The 27,340-nt window shown below is 62.0% G+C and overlaps 2 protein-coding genes across 10 annotated transcripts; one reads left to right on the top strand and one right to left on the bottom strand.

Annotated features, from left to right (window-relative positions):
* Positions 1-1,706: 1,706 nt before the first annotated feature.
* On the bottom strand, positions 1,707-7,528 carry IL12RB1 (interleukin 12 receptor subunit beta 1). 4 transcript variants are annotated; one of them, XM_090126237.1, is made up of 15 exons: positions 7,450-7,528; positions 6,793-6,910; positions 6,523-6,692; positions 6,302-6,456; positions 6,157-6,202; positions 5,950-6,060; positions 5,789-5,868; positions 5,489-5,705; positions 5,236-5,406; positions 5,059-5,160; positions 4,832-4,972; positions 4,601-4,744; positions 4,390-4,486; positions 4,236-4,317; positions 2,608-4,160 (listed from the first exon to the last, which is right to left on the bottom strand). In XM_090126237.1, the coding sequence occupies exons 1-15, from the start codon at positions 7,514-7,516 to the stop codon at positions 3,783-3,785; spliced, it is 2,079 nt and encodes a 692-aa protein (XP_089982363.1). In that variant the 5' UTR covers positions 7,517-7,528; the 3' UTR covers positions 2,608-3,782. The 4 variants fall into 4 exon arrangements, with proteins under 4 accessions (XP_089982362.1, XP_089982361.1, XP_031459897.2 ...); XM_090126236.1 differs by having other exon boundaries at positions 1,707-4,160; positions 4,601-4,972; XM_031604037.2 differs by having other exon boundaries at positions 2,606-4,160; positions 5,789-6,060.
* On the top strand, positions 7,424-26,922 carry MAST3 (microtubule associated serine/threonine kinase 3). Of its 6 annotated transcripts, none has more exons than XM_031604033.2 (29): positions 7,555-7,705; positions 8,267-8,595; positions 10,377-10,408; positions 16,353-16,441; positions 16,601-16,673; positions 16,819-16,839; positions 17,503-17,581; positions 17,865-18,022; positions 18,985-19,060; positions 19,376-19,585; positions 19,665-19,766; positions 19,849-19,981; positions 20,402-20,469; positions 20,568-20,653; positions 20,879-21,087; positions 21,290-21,428; positions 21,520-21,652; positions 21,741-21,906; positions 22,009-22,110; positions 22,289-22,411; positions 22,684-22,793; positions 22,891-23,045; positions 23,173-23,393; positions 23,533-23,733; positions 23,814-24,040; positions 24,132-24,254; positions 24,388-24,524; positions 24,732-24,913; positions 24,991-26,922. In XM_031604033.2, the coding sequence occupies exons 2-29, from the start codon at positions 8,557-8,559 to the stop codon at positions 25,881-25,883; spliced, it is 4,287 nt and encodes a 1,428-aa protein (XP_031459893.1). In that variant the 5' UTR covers positions 7,555-7,705; positions 8,267-8,556; the 3' UTR covers positions 25,884-26,922. The 6 variants fall into 6 exon arrangements, with proteins under 6 accessions (XP_089982353.1, XP_031459893.1, XP_089982352.1 ...); XM_090126226.1 differs by lacking the exon at positions 8,267-8,595 and adding an exon at positions 11,713-11,802 and having other exon boundaries at positions 7,644-7,705; positions 10,377-11,316; XM_090126227.1 differs by lacking the exon at positions 8,267-8,595 and having other exon boundaries at positions 7,424-7,705.
* Positions 26,923-27,340: the final 418 nt, after the last annotated feature.

Raw genomic sequence — 27,340 nt, 5'->3', positions numbered from 1 at the left:
GGAGAGATTGCACAGAGCCAGCGCTGTGTTCTGCACAGAGGAAGGCCTGGAGTGGATGGACGGACAGACGGACGCACAGCACATCCACAGCAGCCACAATGCCTCTGAGGGTCTGCTGGTGTGTTCTGTGTGTCACACACTGGGAGGAAAGCAGCCCCTCTTGTGGATAATGGAAAATTTTTACGGCTTTTGACTTTTGTCCAATGATTTCAGAGCAGGGAAGCAGCCGTGCACGGCTCACAAACATGTCTATGGGTAAACAGGAGCCGTGGGGCCAGGGCTGTGGGTGGTGGAGGGGACCCCCCCGCAGCTCCAGGTCCCGGCATGGCATCCCCGAGGCCCTCCCTGCAGGCACAAACACAGGGACAAATATTTTGACTCTTCTTGGTGGAGGGCCAGGTCCAGAAAAACAATAACAGTGACAACAACAAGGAGGAGAAGCCGTGCGTTCACCTGATGGCAGCAGGTGACGGGGCAGTGCAGGGACCCCCGTGCCCATACCTGGGGTGTGACACGTGGTGACATTGCTCCTGCAGGTCCCTTTGCACAAAGCCCCCACTGATGTGCTGTGCTGTACCCCTGTCCCTGCCCGATCTCAGAGCTGCCTGACACGGGGCTTGCAGTTCTGCAGTTCAGCTTTTAGTTCTGAAGGACGTTGGGGAACGGAGCCGAAGGGCCACACAGGTGAGGAGTGGGGGCTGTCACTGCATTTATCCCCTGCCACCGTGGAGCTGCGAGTCCCAACAAACAGCTGCGCTGTTCTGTCGATGGACAGCAGGGCCGGGGGTGGATTTGTCCCAGTGAACCCCTCGGCCCACCCGCAGCCCCTGGTTACACCCCGACCCCACGGAGCCCGCGGCTGCTGCCCGGCTCGCCGGCAAGCGTGACCCCCATTGCCGTGATGTCAGAGGTTTACAGCGCGCTGAGGGAGAGGACTTTCCTGATAAGCAGCCGTGTGATGCGGCCGTCCCGTCGGGGCCGGGCCGGGCTGGTTGTGGCCGGCGGCAGCGCGGTTCGCTCCGCTTTCCTGTGGTTCTCAGTGAGAAAAACAGAGAGCGCTGGGGAGGAGCGCCCCGCGGGCAGAGCAGGAGGACCCGCGGATGTCGGGTTGTTTGTTGCGGACTCAGCGCCGTGCAGCCGCTGAGGCTTTGCTGCCCAACCCGGCGCTGTTTTCGGCGTCCCGCACCGCCGTTGTCCTCAGCGCGGCCCCGTCGGACCTCTCGCTGACCCGTTTCGGGGCGTCGGTTCCGCTCCGCCGCTGCCAAAGCCCGCAAAGCTCCGGGCACCGCGCGGCCCCCCCGGCCCTGACCGCCCCTAAAGCGCAGCCGTGACCACAGCGACCGGCTCCTTTGTGGCCTCTTTGTGCCCGGAGCCACTTTCCGTTCCGTACTGGAAATTACGCTCGCGGCAAAGAAAAACCTCATCCTGAGGAGCGAGAGCGAGAAAGCAGCAGCGCTGCGCAGTGTGTGTGTGTGAATGAGTGTGAATGAGTGTGCGTGTGTGTGTGTGTGCGCGTGCAAAGAGCGGAGCTGCTGTTGTCGTCGGTTGCGAAACGCAGCACAGAAACACCCGGGTTGGGTTTTTGGGGGGTGCAGCTCCGGAGCTGCGGGGTTTGCCGCTCCCTCAGCACGGCGCCGTAGCGGAGGCTGCAACGTCCCGGGGTTGGAGGGGGGGGAAGAGGGGGTGGGAAACGCACCGCCATGAGTGCGGGCGGGGCTCCGCTCTGGGGCAGCGCTGGGAGCGGAGATGCGCGGAGCTCCCACGGCCGGCACCGGGAATAGCGCAGCGCGGTGCGGCCTTCTCCAAAAATAACGGCGGCGGGGCCGGAATTAGCGCGGCCCGGGGCGTCGGGGCACGCGGTGTGCGGCTCGTCGGGTCCTCGGATCCGTTCTGCGAAGGAAAAGCTCCGACACAACGCAGGGGGCGGCGGCGGCTTTGGGGCGCCTTTGGGGCTGCTGTGCTGGGCCGAGCTTTTTCCCCATTCCTGCGGGATTTTCCCCATTCCTGAGGGATGACTTTCTCTCCTCATCCGCCTGGGAGGAGTCCCACGTTCCCGTGTGATGAGCTGCCCGTCCTCAGCCCGCACGCGGCCGGTGCCGCAGTGTATCCGGGTTGTGCGCGGTGTCGATGTGGCCAATGCTGTGTCCTTGCAGCCGTTCCCGTCCCCGTGCAGCTCCCGTGGCCGCCCTCGGATGGCCGCCTGCACGGCCGCTCCCGGAAACTCTTTTGGAAAATAGTTCTGTGCCGTTTAAACTCATTAGGGAACCCTGAGCCGCTCATTCGTGCTAATTGGCATCGCGCGAGACTTCATTAATTTTCCCTTGCGCTGTGCCTACGGGCTCTGTGGGTGCACGGGGTCACCGTGCCGCTGGGGACGGGGCTGTCCCCAAAGGGACACGGCGGGATGGTGACCCCGCAGGCACGGAGAGAACCCCTGCCCCCACCGCCCCCCCTTGGGGTGTTTTTCAGACGGTGCCGGGGACTTGCTGTCCTGCCACAGTCTCGCTGTCGGATCGCGGTGCCCGTGTCCTGGCCCCGTGCCGGGCCATGTGCTCGGCCCGAGCCGTGACCCCAAAAGCTGGGCTGTAAACAGCGGCCGGGCTGCAACCCGAGCGCTGCGCTCCCGTAACGCAGCACTTCCTCTGCGAGCAGCGCTGAGCACCGCCGTCGGGTGCGCCGCGAGTTGGGTCCGTCGCAACCAAAGCCCTAAAAAGAAGCGCCGTGGGGGCCGGGAGGCTGCTGGCTGCCCGTCCTCCTCTTCGGCCCCTCCGCTTTGGGTTTGGAGGGGACGGAGCGGGGCTGCAGCGCTGCGTTAGGGCCGGGGAAGGGTCAGCGCTGTGCGGGGGGATGCGCTGTGCTGCCCCAAAACCCCGCGGGGTTGTGATGTCCGCGGTGGGGGTTCGGTTGGGGTCGTTTTGTGCGAGGATGGCGGTGTGAGGCTGCCGGAGGGGAGCGCGGGGCTGCTGCCACCTCGTGGTCCCGTTTGTGGCTCCGACGCGGTGACAGCGGACACGACGGAGCGCCCCAAAACGCGGGGACCTCCGCAGCCCGGGGTGCTCCGAGCAGCAGCCCGGAGAAGGAGGGGAAACCCCTCGTGTGGCGGAACGGGGGGACGCTGCCTCTGCCCACATCTCCCTCTTGCCTCTTAAACCCGTTTCTGTTTCCTCAGCGTTAATTTTTGCTCCCTCAGCACACACCGGAGGCCGCCTACAACCCCGTGTGGGGCAGACGGACCACAAACCACTGCCGAAGGTTCTGTCCCAGATACGGCGCACGGCGCGGCCCCCGCAGCCCCACGTGTCTCACCCCACTGCTCGGGGTCCCAACACCAAACCCCGGAGTTCCCCGACCAGGGTGGGACAAGGAGGGCATGGGGGTGCTGCTGTTTGGTTTTCTTTACTTTTACACTCTGGTATTTCAGTGCTTGGCGCTGGGCTTGGCTGTGCCCCCATCCCACGGGGGCAGGGATGCAGCTTTCACTCTGATGTGCTCCCAAAGCAGCTTCCTCGTGTCCAAGGAACCCCCACCCCCATACGGGGAGCTGAGCCCACAGCCCCCTGCTCTCATTACTTTGAGCTGCACTGTGCCTCACTGGGTCCTGGCCCTGTGCAGTGCAGCAGTGTTCCTGGAAATCAGAAACACCCCAGAAAGTGCCCACAGGACCAGACCTTGGCGAGGGCAGTCAGCATCCTACCTGGATTCTCAGCATCAGCCCTCCCAGACCCTCAGCATCACCCCCTCGCTGTCTGAGGGACCCGCTTTGTCCCCCATCCCTGGGATCCCTAAGGCACCGCCTTCTCCTGCAGCAGCCCCACACCCTCCTGATCCTGTGGAGTGATGGGTTTGAGCTGCACAAGAGGTGGCAGCATCTGGCTCGGCCCCCAGCTCCCTGCACCCTCCTCTGCAGCTGTGGGGCCACAGGTGGGGACCCCCCCTGACCCCACTGGCTCCGGGTCCAGCACCTCCTGTCGCCGGTATGCGAAGGGCAGCTCCATCTTGCAGTGTGGCTGCAGTGGCTCCATCGGTTCTTTGGGGCTGAGCTGTGGTGTGAGAGGCTGTGTGCTGGTGGCTGCCTCCTTTTCAGGGCTCAGCTCCATCACCAGCAACTCCTCGGGGCTGAGCTGCTCCGAGGGCTCCAGGAAGCTTTTCCAGGGCTTGTTCTATTGGGGAGAAGCAGCGCTGTGCTGGGAGGTCTCGGCCTCGCAGCTCATCCCAGAGTGCACACTGCAGCTCACCTGGCTCATCTCGCTGGCTGAGAACCGGAGGGCTTCACTGCCTGTAGGTTTGGGCAGGGGGGGGAAGAGCATCCCGTGGAGCCTGGGGAGATGCCAGTGGGGTCAATGCAGGGGGAGAGGGGCACAGAGGGACTGTAATTCTGCCTGTTCTCACCTCTTCTTGCTCAGCTGGTAGATGAGGGCGGCAGCTGGGAGCCCCAGTGAGATGCCCAGGTACTTCAGGTTGGAGCTCCACACCGCCGTTCCGACACCTGGAGGTGAGCACCTCTGGGTGATGGTGGCATCCCGGCCCCATGTCCCCTCCCTGTGCCCAATGGGACACAGGAAGGCCCCCATGAGAAAGGGAGGAGGTCCCCCACCGTTACCCAGTGCCGTGGTCTGGAAGTGCCACCGGGCACTGCAGGTGCCCCTGCCGCCCGCTGCCACCTCCTGGATGCCCACCCTGTAGGCGGTGCCCGGTTTCAGGTCTCGCAGTGCGTACTGCGATGCTGATGCGTCCACGTCGCCATCTGTAAGTGACACCGCGTGGGCAGCAGCGCCCAGAGCCGCCCTTCCTCGGTCCCCCACACCCTCCTGGCAGCGATGCCACCACTCACACGTCACGTTGTCCCCTTCAGCCGCGTGGCACACGCGGTACCCCAGCAGCGCCCCGGGACAAGCAGCACGTGGAGACGGCTCCCAGAGCAGCACGGCGGCATCGGCGCTGGCGTTGATGCGGACAGAGGCGGCCAGTGAGGCTGCGTGAGGTGGGAGCGGTCGTTGAGGGTCCGGCCGGCCCTCTGTGCGGCACCGGGGGGTTGCGATGTCCCCGCTCCCTACGTACTGTTGCCGACGAAGTGATGCTGCAGAGCGAAGGTGGCCCAGTCCTGCTCTGCACCGCGGCCGTGTACGGCGAGCCGGTAACACGCCGGCGCTTCCAGCGGCCCTGCGTGAGGAGCGGCACCGTCACCGCGTGGCTGCAGCCAGCGGGAGGGCGTTGGGGCTCGGGGCGCTGCCGTGCCTGCCTGCCAATGGGAGCTGCCTGCGAGAAACTCCTCCTGCACGCAGCGTCCCGGCCGTGGGTCTCCCGGTATCCGCTGCCGCTCAGAGCAGAAGGTGAAGCCTCGCGTTGGTGCCTCCCAGCGTGCGGTCACCATGGTGCCCACCGAGCTGATGTTCTGGAAGCTGAGCTCTGGGGCAAAACGCGGGGAGAGGAGAGGTGAGGGTGGTGCTGGGCCAAGGAGCCTCGTCCTTTCCGTGGCCCTTTTGGGTACCCGTGTGCTGCTCCGCCGGCACTTGCAGCTGCCGTGCAGGGCTGGTTCCTGCAGCGTTGGTGGCTGTCAGCACGATCTCGTATGCAGCCCCGCAGATTGTGAGGTTGTACTCTGTCTCCTCTGGCCCCAGCACCACCTCATCCTCCTCAGCACAGCTGCACTCTGGCATGTGGGCACGCAGCGTGTAGGTGACGTCCCCCTGTGCCGTGCGGGCGCGCTGTGTGGGGACAGCGGTGGCAATGCCGTGGGGTGCCTGGAGTACATGGGGCCACATCCCAGCAGTGCACCCACCTGCCCTACCTGCCAGCCCAGCTGCAACAGCCTCTGCCCGTTTCTCAGGTGTCCCAGCCTGAAGCTCAGCACGGGGCTCTCCAGGATCTCTGTGAGAGGAGCGATGCTCTCACCCAGGTGTGTGCCGGCCAGGTGCAGGGGTGTGAGGTCGTTCCTGGCATCACACTCACCCTCGGGGACGAAGATGGATGTGCTCCAGTCACTCCAGTGGCTGCTCCAGTGCTGCGTCCTGTGCCGGAGCTGCACCTCGAAGGCAGCAGTTCCCTCCAGCTCGCAGGTCACTGCAGCACACCGGGTCAGTGGTGTTGAGGTGACCCCTCCCAGGATGAGTTTGTTCCCCCACCACAACCCTGAGCATCCCATGGGGTGAAACAGACCTGGGTCATCCTCTCCATCCTCACCCTTCCCTGTCTCACACATCACCTGCAGAGAGAACGGTGGGACCGGTCACCAGGTGATGGTGATGCTGACCCAGGTGTAGGGGACGTGGTCCTGGGGGGGGGGTTTCCTTGGTCCCCTCACCTGCATCCAGCTGTGATCACCCACCCGGCGGAATCGAGCCTCCCTGTGTGGTGGCAGCCGCTCCTCGTGGTGACACTGCGGCCGTGGCAGCCACAGCTGCAGGCGCCCATTGGCCTTAGTGAAGGGTGTCCCGTGGGAAGGGGGATCCAGCTTCACTGCAGGGACAGCACAGCTGTGGTGACCATTGCAGCCGGCTGCCCTGCCCGGTCCCCAGCACTCACCGGCCTCGTCGAGGTGCAGCGTGATGTTGGGGCTGCGCTCCAGGTGCTGTTCCCAGTGTGCCTCCACCCAGGCCGTGACGTTGGTACGGACATAAACTTTGCGCTGCTTCAGGGTGTGCACCGTGGCGGTGCCCGCATCGTGCTGCTGGCACAGCTGTGGGCTCACATAGCTGCAGGGAAAGCACTCAGCCGTGGTGTACAGTAGTAGCACTGTGCCCCTATGGCCCCGAGTGTCCCCTGTGTGCTCCTGATGCGGTGCCCCCGACTCACCAGAACACCAGGACGTAGGTGGTGCTGCCAGCGGGGCCCTGGGGTGGCCAGGAGCAGGTGAAGGGGCCGGAGCTGCAGCGCCTGAAGCAGGAGAGCCCGGGGGGGGGATCGGAGGTACCTGTGTGTAGGGAGTCACATCCGGGCTCTGGGGGGTTGGGGTGATGGAGCTTGCTCGACCTGGGGTCATGGGGATGGGGAGGGGGCCAGGGGCCATCGGTGCTCCATTTCCCAGCCCCCTGCAGGGCCCCCTCCAGCCCCCCCGGTACCACTGCGACTCCACACGAACCCACAGTGGCCGGAGGTGGCTCGGAGGCCGTGCAGAGGGCAGACGGGCTCAGCCGGCAGTGGGGCTGTGGGCCCCCGGCACCGGGACGGCCGCGTGCAGCAGGCAGTGCTGCGCCGCGCAGTGGGGCAGAGAGACTAAAGCAGTCGTGCAGTGATTCCCAAAATGCCCTCTTATCCCATGGATGCCACGCAGCTCTGCCCGCCAGCACCATCCAGTCGCCATCCCGCTGCCCCCAGCTCCAGGACTGTGCCCCCAGCCCGAAACACCTCCATCCGCTGCCATGAAAGCTCCCTGCACGACGCCCTTCCCTTATCACCCCGTATCGCTCAGCAAAACCCTCTGCGCTTATCTCCCATCGCGGCAGAACTCACCGCCCCGCGCCGGCAGCGCCAACGCCAGCAGCAGCCACCGCAGCGCCGGGACCCCTCCGCGCTCCATCCTCACCACGTCCCCCCCGCAGGGTCCCACTCCCCCCGGCTCTGCCCCCACTGCCGCTTCCTCTGCTGCTGAGTGCGGCCGTTGCCGGCGTTGGCGCGTGCTTCGCTTGGACCAAAACCAAAAGAGAAAGCAGCGTTGATGTCCCCCGCTGTGCCCGCACACCCGCCCCGACGCTGCCAGAAGAGCAAGGTAAGCAAAAGAGGTGTTGTGTTGCGCTGCTTTTTCTTTCTCTTTTTTTTCCTTTTTTTGGCAACCCCCACGTCGTGGCTTCGATGCGCTGCCCGTATTTGGTGAATCAGGAGCTGCGAGGTCGGGGCTGCTCCCAGCGCGGGGCCACGTGTCCGGTCAGAGCCCTCCGGTCCCCAGCGCACATCGTCCCCCCCTCGAGGTCACAACAAAGCCCCACTGAGGCACAGGGCACGGCGTCACCGAGCGCCGTGTGATCGCGGGCGGCAGAGCCGGGTGGCACCTCGCACAGAGCGCCGTTGTCCCCGCAGAAAATGTCCCCTTGTGCGCCGCTCCGCGCGGGGACAGCGCGGCGGCGGTGGTGGAGCGCCGTGCAGGGGCGGCTGTGACCCCTCAGCCCACCGCCGTGGGCGCACGCTGAGCCCTGTCGCTCTTGGAGCGGCGTGCTGCGCCAAACCAAGCTGTGCCGTGCCAAATGAAGCTGTGCCATGCCGTGCCGTGCTGCTCCAAACCGAGCTGTGCTGTTCTGCGTTGTGCCAAACTAAGCTGTGCCTTGCCATGCAGTGCCGTGCCAAACCAGGCCAGGCCACGCCACAGCCGCACCATGCCGTGCCGTGCTGACCTGCGCCGTGCCGTGCCGAGCCAGCCGGGCAGAGCCGCGCTGTGCCGTGCGGTGTCGGACGTGGGTCAGCCCTTACTGTGCCGGGCCATCAGGGGAGGAAGGGACACCGCGCTGCCCGCCCCGCTCCCCGCCACCCCCGTGCCGTGCCGCGCCGTGCCGGGGCCGCTGGGCGGCGCACCGGGAGCACCGGGCGGAGCGGGAGCAGCGGGAGGCGGCGGCGCGGCGCGGCGGAATGGACGAGCCCAGCATCCTGCGGCGGAGGGGGCTGCAGGTGAGCGGCGCGGGGCCGTGCGGGGCGGGTGGGCGCGGGGTGGGTGCTGGAGGGCGCGTGTGTGCGTGTGTGCGTGTTGGATGTGGGTGCGAGAAGGGTGGATGCTCGGTGAGTGCGTGTGCAAGCGGGTGCCGTGTGTGCGGGAGAGGGGGGTGCCGTGCATACGAGGAGCGGTGCTGCGGGTGGGATTGGGGTGCGGTGCCGGCTGGGGGAGAGGATCCCGACTGTGGGTGCCGGGGGGCACAGGGCCGTGAGCGGGGGCTCTGCCGGGGGCTCCGTGGGAGCAGCGCGGGACCCCCATCCCAGCGATGCCCGATCTTTGCCCAACCAAGGCTATGAGGGTTTGCAGCCCCCCGCCCCACTGCGCACCCCGAGGGGCTCCGACCCCCAACCCCCCGCCTATCCTTCTCCCACACCCCCAGATCCCCGCCGCCCCTCTCGGAGGGCAGACGGCCGCAGCGGGGGCTCACGCTGAGCCCGAAGCTCTGCGCCGATTTTCCGGGTGACCTCACAACTCCGTCCCCATCTGCAAAACGGAGCGCAGCCCCCCGCGGGCCGTCCCGAGCTGTCGGTGCGGTTGGAGCTCGGCACGGCGCTGCTTTCATCCGAGCTGGCAGCTCCCCGGGGCGCCGCGCTGTGCTGCGTGCTGCTGCGGTGGGGGGCGGTGGGGGGAAGGGACCCCACAGCAACTGCAGCACCACGGCAGCCACAGCGCTGCTCTCAGGTGGTCCCTGGGAGGAGCAGCCCCGCGGCTGTGGGTTCAGCTCCCTGCAGCAGGTGGGGATGGTTATCCCAACGCATCGGGCAGAAGTGCCATCCCCAGTGCTGTGCCCAGTGCCAGTGCCGTCCCAGCAGCCCACGGCATGGCCCTGGGTGAGGATGGGGATCCCAGCCGGGGGCAGCAGGGTGAGGGTCCTGGGAGAGCTCCTGCTCCATGCGGGGACCCAACACCCGGCCGTGGGGTCACAGCGCTGTGCCAGAGGACCCACACCAACACCATGCTCCCACACTGTCACAGTGCACCCACCCCGGTACCACGCACCCCCCGCCGCCTCCAGCACCCACGGGCCCCCGCTGCTGAATCCCTGTGCATCGGGGCGTGATGTCACCCGTTGTCATGGCAATGCTGCTGCATCACTGTGTTGCTGTGCGCCCCAGCCCAGGGATTTCCGTGGGGGCAGCGGGACGGGGCACGGGTACCCCCGGCTGCGTGGGGTGCAGGAGTGACAGCAGCTCACTCAGCCCCCACCCGTGGGTGCTGCATGGTGGGGAATGCGGTTAAGCTGCTTAGGGGTACGGGGCCGGTGGGCACAGATCAGGCAGTGATGGGCATTAGCAGCACGTGCAGCCACCACGTGTGCCACATCCCGCACTGCCCGCCGGCACCCACAGCTCTCTGTGCCTGCTGGGTGGCACACGGGTGGGTGCTCAGTCCCTGCTGCACAGAGGCTGCTGTGCTGCACCGCTGCCCTTTGCCCCTCGTGCCACCTGTAAGCAAACAGCTTCCACCAGAAATCTTCCCATCGGCTGGAAAAATAAACAGCGTGCAGGACACCGGCTGCTGCCCACGGCCGAGTGTGGGGGACAGGGACAGGGACAGGGATGGGGCACAGCCGTCACCCTGGGGCTGTTGTCTCCTGTCCTCGAGGCCTGGCCACACAGCCGCCAGCGCAGGGCGCTGAGGAGCAGCTGTCCCCCCTGTGCTGACCCCTCAGTGGGGACGGTCCCTGCGGTGGCAGCGGTGGCAGCCCTGACCCCGCTCGTTGCTTTTCTCGTTGCAGAAGGAGCTGAGCCTGCCGCGCCGAGGGAGAGCGTAAGTCTGCTGAGCTGCACCGCGTGGGACGTGGTGTCACCGGGAGGGCTGCGCCTGGGGACGCGCTGCTGTCTGCCGGGCTCAGCTGGATGCCACCTTGGGGTGGCCAGGTCTCGCCGTGCCCAAACCCAGAGCGGGATCACCGTGCTTTCTGATGCCAAAGAGATGTGATATGTGTGTGTAAGGGTGTACTGGGAGTACTGGAGTGTACTGGGGCGAGCTGTGCTGCCGCAGTGCGTTGGGACGTGCCACGGTGTATTTGGGGTGCACCGGCGTGTGGCTGGAGCCGATCCTGAAGCTGTGCTGAGGCTGTTCGGGGCACTGCGGGATGATGAGGGATGTACTGGTGTTGCAATGCCTTTGGGGCTGTGGGGCACACGGTGCTGTGCCAGGGGTGCGCTGGAGGGGGCGCTGGGGCCGTTATTGGATCGTACTGGTGCTGTACTGGGCCGTCCTGGAACGGTGCTGCTCTGTGCCCGGGCGCATCCCGGGAACCGGGGGACCCCGAGCAGCCTCTGCGCCGTCCGGGCGGTGCTGGGAGCTCAGCGGCTGCTGTGCCGCGCGGTGCTGAGCGGTGCCGAGCCGGGGGGTGCAGCGCCGAACCGTGCCGGCTGTGCCGAGCTGTGCCGAACCGTGCCGAGCTGTACTGAGCCGTGCCGAGCCGTGCCGAGCCGTGCCGAGCCGTGCCGAGCTCTGCCGAGCCGTGCCGAGCTATTCCGAGCCGTACCGATCTGCAGGGGCGGGTCCGTGCCCGGCGGGCCGAGCTCCGCTCCCGGCGGTGCCGCTGCCGCCCGCCCGTTGGAGCCGCCCAGCGCGGGGGCTGCCGGTGCGACGGGCAGAGCGGAGCGGAGCGGCGGCGGGATGAAGGCGCGGCGGGAGCGGCTGAAGATCCCCGCGCTGACCTTGGAGTGAGTCGGGGAGGGGCTGCCGGCGGCGCCGGGCTCGGGCTGACGGCGACGGCGGCATCCCCACATCGCCAGCATCCCCACATCCCGAGCACTCCGAGCATCCCCGCGTGCTGAGCATCCCCGCATCCCCTCATCCCAACCCCCCCATACCCTGGGCGTCCCTTCATCCCGAGCAGCCCCAGCTTTCCTGCCCTCCGTGGAGCCTGCCCTCCGGCATCCACAGCCCTCTCCCCCCCATCTGTGCCCCCTTCAGCCCTGCCCACAACGTCTCCCCTCCAGCTCTCCCCCCTCTCCGTGCTCCTTGTCCCCCGTTCCCGATGGTGCCCCGGGGGGGACGTTGCTGCTGCTGTGCCGTGCCCCCAGGTGCCGGGTGCCGCTCACACCGTTGCCTTGCAGCCTCTCCCCGAGCAGCCAGAGCCCGACGCTGCTGAGCCCCTGCAGCCCCTGCAGCCCCTGCAGCCCGCTGCTATCTCTGCACCCCTGGAGGTAAGACCCCAAACTAAGACCCCAAACCCTGTCTGCTCGGGGCAGGGAGGTGGGACTCCCACCCCGAATGGGACAGAAGCTTCTTCTGGGCACACTGGGAGAGGTGGATGGGGTCCATCCCCAGTTTGCATGCCCCAAAAGCAGATTGTGCATGGTGATCCCCAACGGATGGCTCCATTTGGGGGAACCCCGTGTGAATGCCATCACAGCACTTGGAGTTCAGCCTCTGAGCGTGCTTTATTTGGGGGAAAATCTCAAAATGCCTCCCAGCGTGGGGTCAGAGCGAGGGTGAGGCCCGTCTCCCACATAGGAAACCTGCTGTGGGATGGGGTGCTCGTTTTTAGGGGATTTTTGGTGGCCATCCCATAGTCACCCGTGGCACAGGGCAGAGTGGCACCATGCTCGGGGCAGGGCGGCTGCTGGGGCCACGCTGTGCTTTGCGGTGGGGACAGCGTGGGGATGAGGACATGGAGTTGGTGGCATCCAGCAGACCGGGCCTCATCAGTGTGGGGATTTGGGGGATTTTCAGCTCAGTTTGGTGATGCTGTCCCACGTGGGGTTTGTGCTGGTGATGCATCGGCACCTGACCCGCTCACAGCTGGAAAATGAGGCCGGGCACCGGGATCTGTGTCACTGGGTCTTAGCGTGGGGTGTCCCCGCTGCAGCCCAGGAGGGAGTGTGTGGGGCTGTGTGGGTGAACCCCCCCCCCCCGAGTGGCCCCATTGTGCGAGGAGCAGTGGGGGCACATTGGGGAGCCCCCCCAGGGTTGCCCACACTGCAGCAACATGTGAGTTTTGGGGCCAGCAGCACTGACTTTGGGGAATGTGTGGTTCCATAACGCATGATAGTGGTGGCTGCGTCTCCATTTTGGGGTGATGCCCATCTCCATGGTAACCTGGACCCCATTTTGGGGTGATGCTCTCTATGAGTAACTCTGACCCCATTTAGGGTGATGCCCCATTCCTATGGTGGCCCAAAGCTCTATTTTGGAGTCTCTGTATCAACCCAGCCTGTCTCTGTATTGACCCAGACCCCATTTTGGGGGTGATGCTCTGTCTATTTGAGTAACCCCGACCCCATTTAGGGGGACACCCCATTCTTATGGTGACCCGAAGCTCACTTTTGTGGTGCTGCCCTGCCTCTACATCAACCCGACCCCATTTTGGGGTGCTGCCCCATCTCCATGGCAACCCTGACCCCATTTGGTGGTGGTGATGGGGGGGTACCGCCTCGTTTCTATGGCGACCCTACTCCCCCCCCCCTCCTCTTCGAACCGCCGCCCGTTTCCACGGTAACCCCGGTGCGACGGGGCGGGTCGGGCCGTGCTCGGCTCGGGAGGCGGCCCCGGTGCGGCCCCGCGCGCTCCCGGCTCCGCGATGTCGGATCCGAGCTGCTGGGGGGCGGCGGGCGGCGGCTGCCGGGGCCAGAGAACGGCCGGGGCTTTGCTGCAGCGATCCAAGAGGTACCGGGGGGGGGGGGGGTCCGGCAGCGCGGTTTGGGAGGGGCTGCGCCGCGGGTTGCGGTGGGGGTGGATTGTTTGGGAAGGGCTGCAGCGGGGCTGCGAGGTTGTGTGGGGGTGGTTACGGGGGGGGGTGGTTTGGGGGAGGGGTTGTGACGGGGGATGAGAGGTTTGGGGGGTTGTGCGGGGGGCAGCGTTGGGGGATGCGTGTTGGGGGAGGGGGATTCACTAGAGGTTCCGCTGGGGGGGCGTCGTTTGTGGGGATTGCACTTCGGGATGCGTGGTTGGAGGGAGTTGCACCAGGGGTTGCTTTGGAGGGTGCGTGGTTTGGAGGGAGGGGTTTGCAGCAGGGAGCACTGCTAAGGGAGCATCGTGTCGGGGGAGGGATCTGCACTGCCGGTGCAATCTGTGGCTGCGTTGTTTGGGGGTCTGCGTGTTGGGGATGAATGAGGGGGAAGGGAGTTGCAGTGGGTTCCACATCCCCAGAGTGCTTGGTTTTGGGGTGGTTGTGCCAAGGTTTGCACCCTGGGGGTGCACGGCTTGGGGCCCCGAGTGACACCTTACACACAGAGGAGTGGGCCGTGCGTGCAGGGGGGGCTCTGTGTGCAGTGGAGGGGAGACGTCTGCCTCAGGCACGCCGCTGCAGCGCAGCAATGGGGGGCATTGCTTCGGAGCTGGGTGAGGGACCCCGAGGCTCTGCACGATGCAAAGGAACAGCTGCAGAGCTGTGGGTACCGCAGGTCCCACGGTGCCATGGGCAGCAGTGGGGCATCACCACCCTGCTGGGGTCAGGTCATGGTGCCAAGGCTGTTGTTCCAGGTGTGAAATCCTCAGTTCAACACAGAAGTGGTGTTTAGCACGGCGTGGGGCTGAGGAGAGGTGTTCCATGGTGGCTGTCCCACAGCACAGCCCATAGCAGCGTGGTGCCGTGGTTGCTTAGCGAACGGCGCGGTGCAGGGCTGTGTGTGCATGCAGCCCCGTGGCACTGAGGGTTTGCTCTTCATTCATTGGGATTCCTAGAATCTACATCGAGGAGCAGGCTGCTGTGTGTTCCAGCAGGCAGGACAGGACGTACAGGGTGTGATTTGGTGGGGGTGAGAGCAGGGGGGGGCTGCAATGCTGAGAGCACACCTGTGGGCACAGTGGGCACCAGGTCCACATTTACTAATGGGAAACAGCAGCAGAGGGACACAGAGACCTGTGTTGTGATGCAAGGCCGATTCTTTAGGCTGTTTTATTTCAGTGCCAATAGAGAAATAAACATAGGCCCTAATCAGGAGGATGTGGGGTTACGCTGCCCCATTCTGCATCCCCCATGCAGCTCCATGTTGGGATGCAGCCCCGCTCGGTGCAGCCAAAGTGCCATGGAGATAAAATCACGCTGGGCAGTGGTGCAGAAACATTGGGTGCAGCTGCCTGGTTCAGCATTACAGGCAATTTGTCTCACTGGAAATTAATTTTACCTTCCAGGGCAGGGAGAGCATGAGGGCTATGTGTCTCTCTGTGTGCTTTGGGCCTTCTGGCTCTGATGTCCTGTTGTCCTGCAAGGGTCCACCCATGGCCTCTCTGATCTCTCCCCAAATGCGCTGTGTTGTCCTGGTAGCTTTCCCCATCCCCACAAACATCACAGTGTCACCTCACAGCACTGGGAGCACCGTGGGAGCCAGGATGTCACTGCTGCTGTCACCCTCCCCCCCCACATTCTTTGGCACAGTTTGGCATGGCGATGAGGCCGGGGTGGCTGTGGGGATGCTCCGCTCAGTGTCCCCCACACACAGTGGCTCTGGAGATGCTGACTGCAATTTTCCACTCCATTTTTGGTAAAAATGTACCAAGCTCACAATTAGTGCTGGAGACACTGCCGGCAGCACGGGCTGGAGCACAGCCTCAGCTCCTGCCAGTGGGAACTCCTGCTTTTGTGCCAGGGAGGCCGGGAAGCAGCTGGGTTTGTGCATAGGCAGAGCAGTGGTGCAAGATGGTTGTTGCAGCACGAGGGTGGAGCGCGCGGAAACAGGAAACAGCAGCCTCTGCCTGTGTCACGATTACTGGAACTTGCTTAGCTGAAGGTTTGTTTTCACTTCCAAAATGAAACCTCTGAGCGCAGCGTGTCGGGCTGCCTGTGCTGGCAGCTGCTGGCCCCGGGGACCCTCTGCAGGAGGGGGATGAGCAGATCAAAGGCAAACAGGCTGGGCTGCCGCGCTGCTCCCCGTGCTGGCTGAGCAAAAGAGCCCGAGCTGCTGCACTGAGGGGAGGATGCAAAAAAGTGCTTCTGAATGCAGGGTTAAGTCAACCTTTTCCTGCCAGAACCCCCCCTCACTGCCTGTGCTGCTCCAGCACTGCTGGCATCACTTGTAGAACTGCCCGATGCCGTTCCTGCCGCTCGCTCGTGTCTGTGGGACCCATGCAGGACCCCTCAGAGCGGGGTTTGTCCTGTGCCTGGCGTTGGTCCCCGTCCTTTTTGGGCAGCAGCCATGGGCTTCCCAGCCCAGCGATGCAGCTCAGCACCACCCGTGCAGGATTCACAGCCGGAGGAAGCGCTCACACGAACCGCAGTGTGACCTACTTGCCTCACACGCGGCTCTCGGCTGCGCTGACATTTTCGTGGGGATCCGTCCTTGGTCTGGCATTAAGAACCCACGCATCTCTCTCATGCGTACACAAGCTGTCCTCAGATTCTGCTCTGCACGGGGATATTCCCACTCAGCAAAGTGAACTGGGGGCATTTTCCATGCCATGCAGCAGGGCTGGCGTGGCCCAGGGCAGGTTGGCATTTCCATCGCTTCCTCCTTTTAGATCCTTTTTTCTATTCTTGCCCGATGGCCCCACATAATCTTTCCTCCCCGCGGGCCAAAACCAGAAGTGGGACCTCAGTAAGACGATTCAGCTCCAAGAATAATCCCAGCAGCTCTGTGCTGTGCTGGGGATGTGATCTTCCTGGGGGCAAGAGATCTGTAATCGATGTGGTGACAGCAGCCGTGTCCCCTTGCTGCAAGCCGGATGAGCTGCAGCAGGGCTGCCCGTGTCCAAGCCCCCCAGCCCTGCCCATCTTCCACTTCCCCAAATGAATTGCTTTTTTTTTTCCCTTCTCCAGCTGCCGAAGCAGCAACAGGAAGAGCCTGGTGGTGGGAACTCCATCTCCAACCCTCTCGCGCCCTCTCTCCCCTCTCTCAGTGCCCACAGGTGAGGGGAATGCTGAGGCCGGGCTGAGCATCGCCCAGGGTCACCCCAGTGAGGGACCTGTGGCACTGCCTGGGCACACAGTGGCTTTTCCCAGAAGGCTAAAGGGTGGCTGAGGGAAGGCCAGGAGCACAACGAACCCAATTCTCCCTCTCCTCACAGCTGGGAGCAGCCCCTTGGACAGCCCTCGCAACTTCTCCGCCAGCACCTCCATCAATTTCCCCTTCGCCCGCAGGTGAGCTCCACCTCCCACTGAGCATCTCAACCCGTGGATTGGGGCTGTTCTGTTGGCCTTCACGGTTATTATTTTTTTCCCCCTGATTTCTGCTCTGGTTCTGATTTCCCCGCTGCTGTGACTGGTGTGTCCCGCTGCCCTCCAGCCATGCTCCTCGGACCGACAGGCAAGTGATGGGGGACAGAAGGGCTGCGCCAAGGGAAACTGCAGTGGTGTCATTCAGCCATGGATTGGCTCATGGAAAAAAGCTGCAGGCTTAGTTTTAATTTTCACGCTCGAACCGGAGCAAAAAGCCAAAGGGCTTTGGAAGTGTTCCACAGTGCAGCAGCCAGCACATCGCCTGCCCTTGTCTGTGCTCTGTGCACTGTGTCCTGCACGCATGGGAAGCAGTGCTGTGACCTGTTCTGTTGGAAACTCATCCAAGAGGAAGCATTCGCCTACGTGCGAGTATCGGCCTTCCTGTTTATAGCCAGGCCCTGATCCCCGTGTGCTTTCTGCATGGTGCTGAGAAATCTTGATTTCTCTTAGTCTCCAAAGCCAGAATTGTGCTCCCATTAAAAATACGATTCTCTTTTTTTCTTATTATTTGCAAACAAAGCCTCTTGTGCAACATGGGGCCGAGCAGGGCTGCAGCTGCTGTCACTTTGGGTTCCCTGCTCCTGCAGTGCCTCCACCACAGGGGAACCAACTCTCAGTCCATTCTGGCACCAGGGCTCTCCCAGTCAGCCAAACAGAAGTCCTCTCTCCCATCCTTATCGTTCTGATGCTATTTCTGTATTTTCATTCACCTGCTTTTTCCACTATTCCATAGACATGTTTGTGTTTGCAGGGCTGATGGCAGAAGGTGGTCACTGGCTTCGCTCCCCTCATCTGGCTATGGGACCAACACCCCCAGCTCCACCGTCTCGGTAAGGCGCGTTCCCTCTGCACGTCCAAGCTTTGCTGCATCCCATTGCAGCATGCACGGGATTGGCTGTGCACAGAAGGGCGAGAGCTGCCTGGGGTGTGATGGGCAGCCAGGACTGGGGTCAGTGTATGGAGGTGCATGCAGAGCGATGCTGCGTGCTGCCCAGTTTCCAGTCTACCAGGAGCATCAAGGCAGATTTTCCTGGAGGGTTTGCTGCTTCCCACCCTGCTGCCTGCAAGGTTCTGTCCCATCTCCTGACCGCCCACATCTGTCCTTCCTTCCAGTCATCCTCATCCTCCCAGGAGCGGCTGCACCAGCTGCCATACCAGCCCACCCCCGATGAGCTGCATTTCCTCTCCAAACACTTCCGCAGCACTGAGAGCGTCACAGATGAGGAGGGGCGGCACTCGCCCTGTCTGCGCCCACGATCCCGGAGCCTGAGGTACAGAGACCACCCACATGAACCAGGTCCTGCATGCCACCTTCTCGTGAGCTGTTCTGTGACATTAAGGTCCTGCTTGGCCGTACCCTTGGCGCTGACCCCGATGGAGTTTTTTCCCTAGCAGGGATAGCAGTAAAACTCCATGCTTTTGCACACTAGGCTCTGCTTTTCGGTAGTGTGTGGCTGCTGGGTTGTCAGAGGATGCCTAAGGATGAGATTCCATGGGCTGAGGTTGGAGAAAGTGGGATTTGTTCCAAAATAGCCCTTTTCTGCCATGAGCAGTCAGCAACCTGTCCGTGCAGGAAGCCTTTTTCTGAACATTCCCATGTCCGCTGCGGGGCGGCTGGGGTTTGGTTGGGCTCTCTCTGCTGTGGGCTGCCAAAAGGGCAATCCCAGCACCAGATCATGGGCGCCAGGATGGCTGCGGATGCTCTCCCATCGTGCTTGGCTGCAGCCCAGGCAGCCCTCCAGTGGCTGCGTTGTTGCTGTCTGTGTCCCAGACATCACGGCAGGGGCTGAAGCACAAATCGTGGCATGAGAGGAAGTGGTGGATGAGCTCACTGGTGGAAGCCAAGTGACTAATGCAGCACTGGTGGCCCGGGCTCAAAACGCCAGAGGCTTTTCCAGGGACTTGGGTTTGAAGAGCTGGGTCTGCAGGAGCCCAGCATTCCCCAGCCCTGTAAGAACAGCTGGCAGCCTCTGCACAGGGCCAAAAGCTAGGAAAGGAGTGAGCTGCTGGTGTTGGTAGGTGTGGTGGGGGGACCACAGGACACTCCAGCCATGCAGGCGATCCCAGTGCTGCTAGAAGTCCTGGCCCGAGGCTGACAGCTCTGCTTGCACAGGCTCTAACAGCTCGTGACATGGGAACAACGAGCTCCTCCAGGGGAAGGAGCTATTTGCATGCTTCTAAATGCTTTGGATTCATAACTCACCGGGCTTTTCCTCCATTTTCCTCCCCACAGCCCTGGGCGGACGAGTGGAACATTTGATAACGAGGTCGTGATGATGAACCATGTCTACAAGGAGCGGTTCCCCAAGGTAATGGCCATGGAGGGGATGGCAGCATCAGTGCCCCCACAGCACCCGGGCAGCTTCTGCAGAAAAATCACTTCTCTGTGCTGGAACATAGAATGCATGAGTAGATATGGGGGTGCTGTGGGTCACTGGAGACATGGGAGTGAACTGTGTGGTTCTGCATCATCGCAAATGCCACACATTCTCTGGAGTCCTTGTTGGAGCATGTGCAGGTGGTCAGAGTGGGGTCTGGCTGAGGCACACGTGGGGCTTGGAGTTGCAGGAGGCAGAGGGCACGGAGACATGAGCCCCTTCGTCACCATCCCTCCTGCCTTGCAGGCTACAGCCCAGATGGAGGAGCGTCTGCAGGACACGATCAGGAACTTCTCTTCCAGCAGCACTCTGCCTCTGGCCGACGGGGTGCTGGGCTTCATCCACCACCAGATCATCGAGCTGGCTCGCGACTGCTTGGCCAAATCCCAGGGGGCCCTCATCACTTCTCGCTACTTCATGGAGCTGCAGGAGAAACTCGAGAAGATGCTGAGAGATGTGAGTGGGGGCAGTTCTCTGCTCGGCACCATCTCCCAAGGCCATTGGTGACTCCTGGCTTCTGTCCCCTTTCTGGCAGGCTCAGGAGCGTTCAGAGAGTGAGGAAGTGAAGTTCATCGACCAGCTGGTGAGGAAGCTGCTGATAATCATCTCCCGTCCTGCTCGCCTTCTGGAGTGCCTGGTAAGACACAGCAGCAGTCCTGCAGTGCTTGGAGGGAAGCTTTGGCTTTGTTCCCTGACCACGCTTGATTTTCCCCACCTAGGAATTTGACCCTGAGGAGTTCTATCATCTCCTGGAAGCTGCTGAGGGCCATGCCAAAGTTGGTCAGGGCATAAAGACCGACATTCCCCGCTACATCATCAGCCAGCTGGGGCTTGTCAAGGACCCTCTGGAGGGTAGGAGGCTGCTGGGCAGGGTCTGCGGGGCCATGGGTCTGGGGGCTGCAACACCAAGATGACAGCCAAGCCTACAGCCAGCCCAGCATCCCTCGTTACTGCTCCTGGTGTGTTCAGCAAAGCAGATTAATCGGAAGAACACTTAATCCATAGGAAGCCAAAGCTTTGGGGGAAACCTTAATCCCTGAGCAACACTATGGGGAATGACTATGGGAAAAAGAGAATTATGTAAATGTTTGGCCTCGTGCTTAACCTCCTAATGCTGTGACCTGAATTTCTGCCTACGATAGCTTGCACCAAGCATGCAGCTAAACCCCCATGGGATTGCTGATGTGGGAGGGAGGGTGGTGGCTGGGGGATCCTTTTGGCACAAAGGGATGTGAGCGGGATGAATGTGAATATGGTCCCTGTCCTCTGCAGAGATGGTCCAGCTGGACCACTTTGACAGTGGGAACACCATCACCCCTGAGAATGACGATGCCTGTGAGGTGAGCACAGCCCCACCTCTGGACCCGCAAAGCCTTGTGGGGTTCCAGCCTACTGGCAGCACACACAGACACATCCAAACCCTTTTGTGTCTCCTCAGAGCCAGCAGTCGGTCAGTGTTCCTCGGAGGAAGCCCTGTGAGGGCGACTTTGAGACCATCAAACTGATCAGCAATGGAGCCTATGGGTGAGCTGGCCACACACATCCCTCCTGCTCCACAGCGAGCAGACCGCATGGCAGCATGCTCCTATTTCAAGCCTGCCTCCGACTGCAAACATCTCCAAAGCCCATAAGTGTGGCATTTGCACCTTTCTGACCCTATCTGCTGCCTTCCCAAGCCCCGCGGTGCTGTGAGGTTGTCCTGGAGGTTGGAGCACGCATTCTGAGGTCTGGTTGCTCACTCTCTCCTAGGGCCGTGTACCTGGTGAGGCACAGGGAGACGCGGCAGCGCTTTGCCTTGAAGAAGATCAACAAGCAGAACCTCATCCTGCGCAACCAGATCCAGCAGGTGTTTGTGGAGAGGGACATCCTCACTTTCGCAGAGAACCCCTTTGTGGTCAGCATGTTCTGCTCCTTTGAGACGAAGCGACACCTCTGTATGGTGATGGAGTATGTGGAAGGTGAGAAGGAGGCTTGGGGACATCAACAGCACCGGTGGGGGGTGAGAGGAGGGGTCCCAAGGAGCACTGAGGATGCCATCCTGATGTCTGGGGAATGGGTGGAAGCACTTCTGTTGTTCTGAGTCCCACCTCAATGGAGGTGGTACCCATCCTCCTCCAGGTGAACATTTCTGCCCTGCCATCAGCAGTAGTGTTTCCACAGGTGGGGATTGTGCCACATTGCTGAAGAACATGGGCCCGCTGCCCGTGGACATGGCGAAGATGTACTTCGCTGAGACTGTGCTGGCACTGGAATACCTCCATAACTACGGCATTGTGCACCGCGACCTCAAACCTGACAAGTGAGGGCAATGGGGCCCACCAAGGCGATGGGCTGGGCTGGGAGCGGGCCTGGTCCCGGCCAGAGGCAGTGAGGTGGTGCCTTCCTTACAGCCTGCTCATCACCTCCATGGGCCACATAAAGCTGACAGACTTTGGGCTGTCCAAGATCGGCCTGATGAATATGACCACCAACCTCTACGAGGGGCACATGGAGAAGGACACCAGGGAGTTCATGGACAAGCAGGTATGAGGGTGGTCACCAGCACCCAGAACCAGCTTGGGGCCCATTGCACAGGTTGTTGCAGAGATTCCAACGTCTGGTTTGAACGCAGGTGTGCGGCACACCAGAGTACATCGCGCCCGAAGTCATCCTCATCCAGGGCTACGGGAAGCCTGTCGACTGGTGGGCCATGGGCATCATCCTGTATGAGTTCCTTGTGGGCTGTGTCCCCTTCTTTGGGGACACCCCCGAGGAGCTCTTCGGGCAGGTGATCAGCGGTGAGTGCTACTTGCTTTGCTTATCTCCCAGCCCCCGAGCCCCTCAGCCCTATCCATGGTTCCCAGCACTGAGAGAGCTCCATGTCACTTCTTCTGTTGCAGATGAAATCATGTGGCCAGAGGGTGATGAGGCTCTTCCTGCTGATGCTCAGGACCTGATCACACGGCTGCTGAGGCAGTGCCCACTCGAGCGCCTGGGCACCGGTACGTGTGCCAGGGGGCAGCAGGTGGGGCTCAAAATGGGTCCAGACTGAGCAATGCTCAAGGCTTTTCCAAACCATTCTATGGTTCTCTGATTTGCTTGCATGTGATTGAAGCTGAAGGGTGTCCTGCAGTACTAAGGACACTTGGACCCCCTAATGCAGGTTTCTCTGCCTGCCAGGGGGTGCGCACGAGGTGAAGCACCATGCCTTCTTCCTCCACCTGGACTGGAACGGGCTCCTGCGGCAGAAAGCAGAGTTCATCCCACAGCTGGAGTCAGAGGACGACACCAGCTACTTCGACAGTGAGGCCGCCTCCATCCCCTTGTCCCTGTCATCCTTTGTCCCCACTGCAGGAAGGATGCTGCAGCAGGAGATTAAAATCTCCTGAGTGAAGTTGGGCATTTTATGCCCTGAGTTAAGTCACAAAAACAGATGTAATTCTGTTTCCAGACTGCTCGGCCTTAACGAAAATATTGCTTTCTCATCCCAAAACATTTGTGGGTTCAGGACTGGGCTGTCAGTCACAACACACCTCCACGTCCTGTCCCCTCACCACTGGGGCTTTTGCTTTCAGCTCGATCTGAGAGGTACCGTCACTTGGATTCGGAGGACGAAGAGACCAATGATGAGGAATCATCTGTGGAGATTGGCCAGTTCTCCTCCTGCTCCCACCGCTTCAGCAAGGTGCTCGGATCTGTCCCCTAAGACCCCAGTGGGGTGGTGACAAGGTGCCACAGCCCCCCTGCTGCCACTCCATTCCAACCACTCACCTGTTCCCCAGGTGTACAGCAGCTCTGAGTACCTGGCCACGCACTCCAACCTCAGCCTCTCATCCTCTGACCGGAGCCACAGCGAGGACAAGGAGGACAGGGCAGAGCGGTGGGACCGCCACTCGGGTGACGAAGACAAGAACCGGCCATCGGGCGCAGAGCCCCGGTGAGTGGTGAGACGGAGACTCATGTGAGCTGCTGTCGGTGAGATGTGTGCAAGGGTGCAGGAGGGATCCAGCACCACCTCCTTGCCCATGGGTGGGTGCCCTGAGCCCTCTGGCTCCCTCCTGCAGGCTGCGGTCCTGGACGTCCTGCAGCTCCACACCATACACTGCCCAGCACGAGCGCAGCCGCAGCCCTGCTGCCCTGACCAGCACCTACAGCCTGGACACCATGCCCAAGTTTGCCTTTTCCTCAGAAGATGAAAGCCCTTGTGTGGCCTCAGCCAAACCGGAGCGACCCAAATTTGTGCTGGGAGACCCTGACTCTGGGGTGAAGACCTCATCGCTATCTGGTGCGCAGGTTTTGGGGGCAGTCAGGTTTCCTAACAGTGTGATGTGTTTTCTCCATGCCTTCCCACACCCTATAGAAGGTCCAAAGGCCACTGCCATCCTTGGCCATTTCAGCTCCCTGTTCCTCCTCCCTTTGTGCAGCTGATCTCGTCAGTTTGAACCGCATCCGCCTGCGGAGCAACAGCACTGGCACCAAGAACTCAGCTCCACGAGGCTTGGAGCCAGGCAGCAGCCGCCGGCTGAGCAGCCAGAGGGACGGCGTGGAGAAGCCAAGAACTTCACCGGGCAGCCGAGTGCCCAAATCTGCCTCTGTCTCAGCCTTGTCCCTCATCATCACATCAGGTTTGTGGTAGCTATCTATGGCCACAGTGGCTGCCGTGTGGCTTCCCTGGAACAAGCCATCTCGTTTTTTCTCCTTGCAGATGACTTCAGCAGCGGGGCCCTCATGAGCCCCATCTCCCCTCACTCGCTTTCATCCAACCCCTCTTCCCGCGACTCGTCCCCGAGCCGGGATTCCTCCCTGGCCATCACCAGCCTGAGGCCCCCCATCATCATCCACAGCTCAGGCAAGAAGTACGGCTTCACACTGCGTGCCATCCGCGTGTACATGGGGGACAGTGATGTCTATGCTGTGCACCACATGGTCTGGGTAAGTGGCCCAGGGACTGGTGACATTGATGGGACACAAGGGTGGGAGGTATGGGCTGTGTCCAAACAAAACCCTGGCCATTCCCTTCCAGAGCGTGGAAGAAGGGAGTCCTGCACAGGAAGCAGGGCTGAGAGCGGGTGATCTCATCACACACGTGAATGGGGAGTCAGTGCTGGGCCTGGTGCACCGGGACGTCGTGGAGCTGCTGCTGAAGGTAGGTGCTCGCTCTCCTATGATGCGCTTGGGACCTGCATGCAGCTGTTGAAACTCGTGCAACAAGCACAAGCAGCAAGTTGAACACTGGTGCTTGAGTGCAGCACGCTCACTGAGCCCTTTTCTGTCCTCAGAGTGGCAATAAGGTTGCCCTGCGGACCACCGCCCTGGAGAACACCTCCATTAAAATTGGCCCTGCCCGGAAAAACAGCTCCAAGACAAGAATGGCCCGAAGGAGCAAGAAGAGCAGGAAAAGGGACAGCCAGGACAGGTGGGCAGAAACAGGGGGATAAAATGGCATGTGTGTCCTGGATGTCCTGGAGCTGGAATGCAACCAGGAAGCTGCTTTGGTTCTGCAGTACCTCAGGGTCTGGTCACATCCAACATGGATCTGCTGGCATCGGTGGCTCCAAGCAATGTCCCTGCCTGTTGCTGCTTTTTGTGACAAATCTTCCCATGTGTTTTCTTCCCTCCCAAGGAGGAAATCCCTTTTCAAGAAGATCTCCAAGCAGTCAACGGTCCTGCACACCAGCCGTAGTTTCTCCTCCGGCCTTCACCACTCGCTGTCTTCGAGTGAGAGTCTCCCAGAGTCCCCTACGCACAGCCTGTCCCCAGGTCCCACAACGCCCTGCCGCAGCCCTGCTCCGGACCTGCCCCCAGGTACTGTGGCCACCACACATGGGCTTGGAGCTGGTGACATCCCCAGTAGTGACTTCTCTCTCTCTTTTTTGTGGCAGATGCGGTGTCCCCACAGAGCACCTCTCCCTCCTCCAGCACCCCCACGTCTCCAGCTGGCCACGTGCGGCCCAGCACCCTGCATGGGCTGGCCCCCAAGCTGGGGGGTCAACGCTACAAGGTGGGACGCCGCAAGTCCACCAGCAGCATCCCGCCCTCACCCCTGGCCTGCACACCTACCTGTGCCGGGCGGCCCACGTCCCCTCAGAGGTCCCCTTCCCCGCTGCTGCCTGGACACCCCAAAACCACCCATCCCTTCCAAGGCAAGACGCTGTCCCCCCCCACCATTGTGCGGCAGGGGCCGCGGCCACGCAGCGCCGAGTGCCCCCGCTCACCCCTCCTCAAGCGCGTGCAGTCAGCAGAGAAGATGGCAACCTACCTGGCGGAGAAGAAGAGCGTGGGCAGCCGCAAGCTGGGGCTGGAGATGCCTGCACGGGATGGGACTGGGGAGGTGTTTGGGGAGGGCGAAGCGCCCGGCTCGGTGCACTCCGGGGAGCACGGCCATATGGCAGCCTGGCGGCAGGGAGAGCAGGAGATGGTGGTGATGCGGCGCCTGAACCTCTCTGAGCGCCGCGACTCCTTCAAGAAGCAGGAGGCCGTACAAGAAGTCAGCTTCGATGAGACGGGCAGTGAGGACGGTGCCAAGAGCGACACAGGGCAAGGCGAGGGCTGCGTGGAGCCCAGGGTTGGCCGGGTGCCGCAGATCGCAGTGCAGGGCTCAGAGGGTGATGAGCAGGAGCCGGTGGGCTGGCAGTGCCAGGGCTCCTACCCGCTGCACCTGTTGGGCACTGACGGCACTGCTGGCATCGCTGTGCCATGGCGGGACGGCCGCCGGCAGCACCGGACCTGTGGGGACAGGGCCCCCCCTGGGCTGTCAGCACGGGACATCCCCTAAAAGCCAGCCTGGGCACTTGGCTCCGTGGGATTTAACGCACTGCGACCTGGAGGTGTGACTTCTGTGCTCCCGGAGAGATGCTCACGTTTTTGCAGCAGTGTTCCCCTGGTGAGGCCCACACTGAAAAGAAAGGACTCGATGCAACTACTCAGAACTACTCCAAACTAATTTATTACTTTTATAAGCTACAAGGCATTGCAGGGTCCGAGCCATCCCAACCTTTTCTGTGCATTTCCCAGCGCCCGTCCCAATGGCACGATGTTTTCTAACCTGAAGAACCACCAGCTTTTTTCCACATTTGCTCACTTTCAGCTGGAAAAGCACCCAAAAGGTGGTTATAAGGCGGTTTTCTGAATAGCACTGAAGCTGAGGGTTCCCCTCTGTAGACAGGGGGTTGGACTACGTGATCTTAGTGGTCTTTTTCAACCTTTATGATTCTATGATTTGCATTCAGGATCGCCTCCATCCCCATAAATTCTCCCCAGCGCCTCCCTACTCTGTAGGAAAATGCTCCAAACCCCATCATCCTGTGGGCAGCATGGCAGGGGCCACACGCTTTGTTTTATTAACATGTGGTGGATGGAGAGGTTTAATTTTTCTTTATTATGATCCATTCTGAGAAAGATCCAAACCACTGAGCCCAGTCCATTGGCTTTCCCAAGTGGGGTGGTGCTGGGGAGGAAAAGCTCACCCGGCCCCACCACGCCGGGGGTTCAGCAATTTAATACAAATAATGGCATTTTTGGGTTTACTTTTCAATCTGCTGTGATGTATCTTTGGGCATGCACAGGTGCATTTTGTGAAAAACCACTATTTCAATTTTTTTTTTTTGTTTTAACAAAAACAAAACAAAAACCCCACACCAACCCCTCCCCCCCCGCCCCCAGTTCTTCCATCAACCACCAAACCCCACCAAACCCCCGTTCCTGGCAGGATTCTGAGGCCCCATTTCTGACTGGATTTGTGGGCCCGTTCCTGACTGGATTCTCAGCACCCGTGAGGCCTTTCCCACAGCGTTCCCGCTCATTTTACCTCACGGTGCTCCACTCCGGCCCCTCGCAAAGGGTTTTTTTAACGGAAAACGTGGTGAAAGCAAACAGGGCCTTTGCTTTGAAGGGCCGAGCACCGGCCTCGCTGTCAGCACTGCGGAGTTTTATGTGGCATTAAATTGTTCCTTGGGACTTGCTGTGGCCTGCGGCCTTCTGCAGACGTGGCTGGGGCCGGGTGGGGGCTGGAGGAGGGCGAGGGGCCGGGGTCCTCACGAGGGCCGCGCAGGGCCCACACAGCGCAGGGCCCGGCGACGCTCCGTGCCCGCTTCCCCCTCCCGCCGCCAGGCGGCGCCGCACCGCTCTCCCGCACGGCCGCGCTGCCCCACACCGCCGCGCGGCGGTTGGCGCCGGTCAGCGGTCGGCTCTTTCCGGAACTGTTCGGCCGCGGGGGCGGGATCCCGATCGCAG

Source organism: Phasianus colchicus, chromosome 28, assembly GCF_987193195.1.
Source record: "Phasianus colchicus chromosome 28, bPhaCol1.hap1.1, whole genome shotgun sequence".
NCBI classification, from domain to species: domain Eukaryota; kingdom Metazoa; phylum Chordata; class Aves; order Galliformes; family Phasianidae; genus Phasianus; species Phasianus colchicus.
The sequence above is the reverse complement of the archived record's forward strand: the minus strand, read 5'-3'. Positions and strand labels throughout refer to the sequence as shown.